General features: G+C 41.8%; 1 protein-coding gene across 11 annotated transcripts in view; it reads right to left on the bottom strand.

Moving 5' to 3' along the window:
- Positions 1 to 4,433: 4,433 nt before the first annotated feature.
- Positions 4,434 to 6,877, bottom strand: part of LOC109428417 (integrin alpha-PS2) — a 242,324-nt gene continuing 239,880 nt past the window's right edge. For all 11 annotated transcript variants that reach the window (XM_029855629.2, XM_019704152.3, XM_062844257.1 and 8 more), the window contains one exon: positions 4,434 to 6,182. In XM_029855629.2, the coding sequence (XP_029711489.2) occupies positions 6,090 to 6,182 (93 nt within the window). In that variant the 3' untranslated portion in view covers positions 4,434 to 6,089. The remainder of the gene's footprint in view (positions 6,183 to 6,877) is intronic.

Here is a 6,877-nt window from a genome sequence, read left to right as displayed (position 1 = left end):
CAGACATTGATGAGCATTCATCTTACACTCAAAGTTCCTCAGTTGATAATCAGCGCGACGACACACCGGACTGTTGGAAGCATGGCGACTGGAAAACTCTAGTAGGCTATGATTAGTGAAATAAAACTTGTTGATCCTGTTCTTGTCCCAGAGAGCAGAATTGTCAGACAAAATAGGCACACAACAAGCAACAAAGAAGGCGCGACGATTACTCTTCATCCCAACTGGTAACAGATAAGATAATGACATGATATCGATTTTTTTTGTTGGAGACAAAGCGGAAGCTGAATTTGTTGTGTTCTTTTGAACTTGTGATTAATCGGTTATTACTTACCCAAAATCATAACAGTTTGATGATAGATCTTCAACAGCGTTGCAGTGTTTACAGACTCGAAGTTACCGCTCGCAATGCGATGATGACTACGGACCACCGAATACGGACAGAGCATTCTTGGGTGTTCTGATCTCTTCAATCTGCGTGTTGTTATGACTTTCGTACTCTCTTTGTTTTCCTCCTTTGACATTTCCGGGGTCGTTAACTGGATTCTGCGGTACGTCAACTATCCCAGTGCCAGTATCCTCACCTGCTGTCGACACCAGACCCGACACTTAGATGAGCTCGGCAAACGCCGACTTCGCTGTGTGCTTAGCAAGTATTTATACTGAATCTCCTCAACATAACGTTTGTTAGCTAAATCTCGGTAAAATGCAAGAAAAAATTGGCGAGATTCGGCAAAAAAACTAGGTTTGTACATGTTCTATCCCACGTTAAGAGTTGATCCCTATTGTGCTACAGCTTGGTCGATGAGGTGAAATCTGGACGATGAGGCTCATCGTGCTCATTCCACGAATGAGGTGACGTAACGCAGCTCTACGCCAATATCGAAGTGAGAAATCTCGACTCGAACGAGCTGCGTCCACATCACTCCACTCGTAGAATGTGCACAACTATTCACTATCCACTATCCTCATCGTCCAGATTTCACCTCATCGACCAAGTTGTTTCTCCTTATCTAGGCGCTACACGCTAAGATCAGTTTACCTATTTGTCTAAAATATGGGTAAATTTTACTCAAATTTGCGTAAACTTTACGCAAATATGTGTTTAATAAAACTCATATTTTGGAAAAGTGCACAACCGCATTTATAGGTAATATTAACTCATATTTGGGTTACAATTACTCATATTTGGGTCCACATTACCCATATTTGAGTTTTGTTTACCTATATTTGAGTATCATTTACGCATATTTGCGGTTGTGCACTTTTTGGAAAAAAGGTAAATTGATCTTCGCGTGTAGGTTATCAAAATGTCTTTCCCTATCGTTCGTTTTGTTTACTACATCGTTCATGTTCTACTTAATCGTCCATGGTCTACCTCTTTGTTCAGATTCTATCTTATCCTTTACGTTATTTTTCATCGTCTGAGTCCCATGTCATCGTCCGTGTTATTTCTTGTCGGTTAAATTCTACCTCGTCTTCGTTTGTATGCAACTTTCATCTCATGGTTTCCTGATCATAAAAGTTTTACCTCATCTTTTAGAATCTACCTTACCGACTATGTTATACTTCATTGTAGAGATTGTATTATCGTGAGATTGTGAGATCGTGCAGATTCTGTTTCGACTAAGTTTTACCCCATCATTCGGGTTTTATAACGTCTACTCCCGTTGCTTTCAAATTAAAAATGAACCCTGTTTGTTTGCATGTGGTGTCGTTCAAAGCAACGGGGGAAGATGGTATCATTATTGATCAGTTTCTACCTTATTCTTCACGATAGTTCTCGTTGTCGAGATACCACCTCATCACCCACGTTATAACTCACTGTCTCAGTTCTACCCAATCGTCCAAGTTTTGTCCTATCGTTCCTACCTTATTGTCTATATCATGGTTCTATTCCATGGTCCAAGTTCAAAATAGTCATGCAGCATCCTGCTCGACTACCCAATTCTTCCTGATCATGAACAATTTACCGTATTTACCAGATTCTTCCTTATAAGTCCAGGTTCCAGATCGTCAAGCAGTTTTTACCTCGATTTCCAAGTTCTTACTGATCGTGCACACAGTCTACCTCATCGTCGAGGTTGTACCTCATCGTCTGGTCTAGGTTTCAGATCGTCATGCAGGTGCTACCTCGAATTCCAAGTTCTTCCTGATCGTGCATGCAGTATACTTCATCGTCTACAGTTTCTCCCTTATCTTCCAGGGTCTACCTCATCGTCTAGGTTCCAGATAGTCAAGCAGATTCCTACTCGACTTCCAAGTTCTATCGGATTGTGCAAGCAAGCTACCTCATCGTCCAGATTCTCCCTTATCGTTCAGGTTCTGCCTCAATGTCTAAGTTTCAAATCGTCATGCAGGTGCTACCTTGAATTGCAAGTTTTTCCACGCAGTCTACTTCATCATCCAGATTCTTCCTTATCGTTATACAGGTTCTACTTCGATTTCCAAGTTCTTCCTGATCGTGAACGCAGTCTACCTCATTGTCTAGATTCTTCCTTATCGTCCAGGTTCTACCTCACCGTCCAAGTTCAAGATCGTCATGCAGTAACTACCTTGATTTCCAAGTTCTTGCTGATCGAGCACGCTGTCTACCTTATCGTCTAGATTCTCCCTTATCGTCCAGGTTCTGCCTCAATGCCTATGTTTCAGATCGTCATGTAGTGCTACCTCGAATTCCAGAGGTTTTTTCCAGATGCGCGCAGTCTACCTCATCGTCCCGATTATTTCACATTGTTGAGATTCTACTTCATCGTCCAGGTTCAAGATCGTCATGCAGTTTCTACCTCGACTTCCAAGTTTTTCCAGATCGTGCACACAGTCTACCTTGTCGTCTAGATTCTTCCTTATCGTCCAGGTTCTACCTCATCGTCCAAGTTCAAGATCGTCATGCAGTTTCTATCTAGACCTTCAGGTTCTTTCTGACTGAGCACGCTGTCTACCTTATCGTCTAGGTTTCAAACAGTCATGCAGGTTCTACCTCGATTTCCAAGTTTTTCCTGATCGTGAACGCAGTCTACCTCATTGTCTAGATTCTGCCTTATCGTCCAGGTTCTACCTCATCGTCCAAGTTCAAGATCGTCATGCTGTTTCTACCTTGACTTCCAAGGTTTTCCAGATCGTGCACGCAGTCTACCTTATCGCCCAGATTATTCCTTATCGTTCAGATTCTTCTTTATGGTCAAAGTTCTACCTCATTATCTACGTTCAATATCGTTAAGTTTTTCCAGATCGTGCACGCAGCCTACGCCATCGTCCAGAATCTCCTTTATCGTCCAGGTTCTGCCTCAATGTATAAGTATCAGATCGTCATGCAGGTTCTATCTCGAATTCCAAGTTTTTCCAGATTGTGCACGCAGTCTACCTCATCGTCTAGTTTCTTCCTTATCGTCCAGGTTCTACCTCATCGTCCAAGTTAAAGATAGTCATGCAGTTTCTACCTAGACTTCCAAGTTCTTTCTGACTGAGTACGCTGTCTACCTTATCGTCTAGGTTCCAGACCGTCATGCAGGTTCTACCTCGACTTTCAAGTTTTTCCTGATCGTGTATGCAGTCTGCCTCATCGTCCAGATTATTCCTTATCGTCCAGGTTCTACCTCATCGTCCAAGTTCAAGATCGTCATGCTGTTTCTACCTTGACTTCCAAGTTTTTCCAGATCGTGCACGCAGTCTACCTTATCGCCCAGATTCTTCCTTATCGTTCAGATTCTTCCTTATGGTCCAAGTTCTACCTCATTATCTACGTTCAATATCGTTAAGTGTTTCCAGATCGTGCACGCAGCCTACGTCATCGTCCAGAATCTCCTTTATCGTCCAGGTTCTGCCTCAATGTATAAGTATCAGATCGTCAAGCAGGTTCTATCTCGAATTCCAAGTTTTTACAGATTGTGCACGCAGTCTACCTCATCGTCTAGTTTTTTCCTCATCGTCCAGGTTCTACCTCATCGTCCAAGTTCAAGATCGTAATGCAGTTTCTACCTAGACTTTCAAGTTCTTGCTGATCGAGCATGCTGGCTACCTTATCGTCTAGGTTCCAGACCGTCATGCAGGTTCTACCTCGACTTTCAAGTTTTTCCTGATCGTGTATGCAGTCTGCCTCATCGTCCAGATTATTCTTTATCGTCCAAGTTCAAGATCGTCATGTAGTTTCTACTTCGCATTCCAAGTTTTTCCAGATCGTGCACGCAGCCTACCTCATCGTCCAGATTCTCCCTTATCGCCCAGGTTTTGCCTCAATGTCGTCCAGGTTTCAGATCGTCATGCATATTCAATGTTGACTTCCAAGTTCTTCCCGATCGTACACATTCTGCCTCATCGTCCAAGTTCTTCCATATTGTCAAATTTCTACCTCATCGTCCAAAGTCTATCTGAAGCTACACGAAGCGTTACAAGGAGTTTCACAACTTCACAACCAAACCGTTTCCCATCAGCCCTACGGGTGTTATTGATTTATATTTTCGTTCATTCATTCGGATTTTGTTCGCTTTCACAAATTGAAATAAAAAAATAGTTATAATTAATATTTACACATTCAACGACGAAGATCGATTATGGAGGGGGGTTACACACAGCAGGAGGAAACAAAAACAATGAGGCAATAAGGAGGGAGATTCTCTGAAGCGAAACTTAATAACTAGGATCGCGGAAAGAAAAAAAAAATGGCTCGTCCGAAATACTTTCCGTCTAAAAATATGGTTTCCTCTATGTTAAGTAAATAATTTACACACAGTCGGGTCATTATTGTACACATCTTGTCGAATCGGTTCGAGCGGTTTCCTCTTCAAATTCGTAACAGTTTCAACAACTTTATCGTGTTACCATGGCACCGAAATTCAGTTCGACCTTTTGAAACCTTTCGTCAACTTCACCAAAATTTTTAGGCACTTGCTGTCACTTATCGAGAAAATACAGATTGTTCTCGATACTCCTAACGGTATTAATTCTACACAATAAATAACTACCGTGGTGCAGGGAGGGGTTTCCGACTGCACCTAGGTAACAACCTTACCTAGAAATTGTGTTGTGGCATCGGAAGAGTGACGCCTACTTTGTTTACGCACGCACATACGTCCAGTAACACCGATCCAAGTGATCCGGAAAAACTTTTCTCTCACAACTACGAGATTCCAAAATGGCGGAAAATCGTTGTGAAGGAAAAAAATCCGGGCTACGCAGATCGCTCTTACCAAGACGTGTAAGGAAAACAGAAAAGTTTCAATTTTAGTAGACTTGAAAGATTCGATTTAACATAAATGTAAGTATAGTGTATTGCTCAGTTTGGCGCTTGCGATTCGATCGACCGTGGTTTGTCATTTTGCTTTTCTCTTGCTTTCATTGCACTAACATTAAATATGTAAATTGAGATTAATCGTATTACTTTCTCTAAACTCTACAGTCAGAGGGGACAAATACAAACGGTGAGTTAAAAAATAAAAGGATAAATCAATCAAATTGACTAGTTAGTTTTACACCTTAAGAAATAATACGGCTGCGACGGTCGAGTGTTCAGATCAAAGACCAGAGTGGATTCACTGATTGTAATTTTGGCAACACTGCCAAAAGAAAATGAAAATGGCATTTGACAGCTCTTGTCAAAGATAAAGATCAACGGATCAACTAGGGTCTTTCACGTGTCACTCGCCATTTACCTGTTTTCCAGCGAAAACAAATCGAAAATTAAATACCTTTGATCTACATATTGCTACTAAACACGCGCTATACTCTCTGTCTCTGTACTCTTCTTAATGGCAGGAGACTTCGTTGACCAACTGGTCGAAGTTAAAACAATACAGAAAATAAGCTACCTTCACGCCTCGGTTGAAGCGGGTTTCGTTATCGCTCGACGTTAGGGGAGGATCTCCTCCAGTTCTGGCAACACTGCACCACGCTGCTAATCTCATGTGTTGTCCCAGAGAAGCGAGGCAGCCCGTTACTGTTCTACAGTATGATGCCTCTCTCACTTTCCATAGTATGTATTGCTGTCGTTGCGTTAACATCAAAGCGTTTGATTAACTGCTTGCCGTTACTTAACTATATACTTCTGCTTGTCATTCCAAAAGAAAACAACTTGACTCCTATGAAGGTGCTGCCTATAGGTGCTCGTCGCCATGGTAGTTGCCGTTGCGATTTAGGGGCTGTCGTTCCTGCGAGTCGGACGGTCGGTTTCGGTTGAAGAAACCACACTAAAATGGAGAAAATTTCATGAAAATTTAAGTTTTACATCATTTCGATGGTTTATCAAAGACCAAATAATCTGGCAGCACTTCCATCTGATAAACATTTCAATTAGGATTAAAAAAACTATCGGAGAAATTCACGTTGAAATTCTGAAGAATTTCCCTTGGAAATTCCGGAGAATTTCCCTTGGAAATTCCGGAGAATTTCCCTTGGAAATTCCGGAGAATTTCCCTTGGAAATTCCGGAGAATTTCCCTTGGAAATTCCGGAGAATTTCCCTTGGAAATTCCGGAGAAATTTTCCCAGGAAATTCCGGAGAATTTGTCCCAGGAAATTCCGGAGAATATTTCCCAGGAAATTTCGGAGAATTTCCCTCGGAAATTCCGATGAATTTCCCTCGGAAATTCCGATGAATTTCCCTCGGAAATTCCGATGAATTTCCCTCGGAAATTCCGAAAAATTTCCCTCGGAAATTCCGATGAATTTCCCTCGGAAATTCCGATGAATTTCCCTCGGAAATTCCGATGAATTTCCCTCGGAAATTCCGAAGAATTTCCCTCGGAAATTCCGAAGAATTTCCCTCGGAAATTCCGGAGAATATCCCTCGGAAATTCCGGAGAATATCCCTTGGAAATTCCGAAAAATTTCCCTCGGAAATTCCGAAGAATTTCCCTCGGAAATTCCTAAGAATTTCCCTCGGA

Source organism: Aedes albopictus, chromosome 1 (genome assembly GCF_035046485.1).
Source record: "Aedes albopictus strain Foshan chromosome 1, AalbF5, whole genome shotgun sequence".
NCBI lineage: Eukaryota > Metazoa > Arthropoda > Insecta > Diptera > Culicidae > Aedes > Aedes albopictus.
This window is presented reverse-complemented; position numbering and strand designations above follow the sequence as displayed.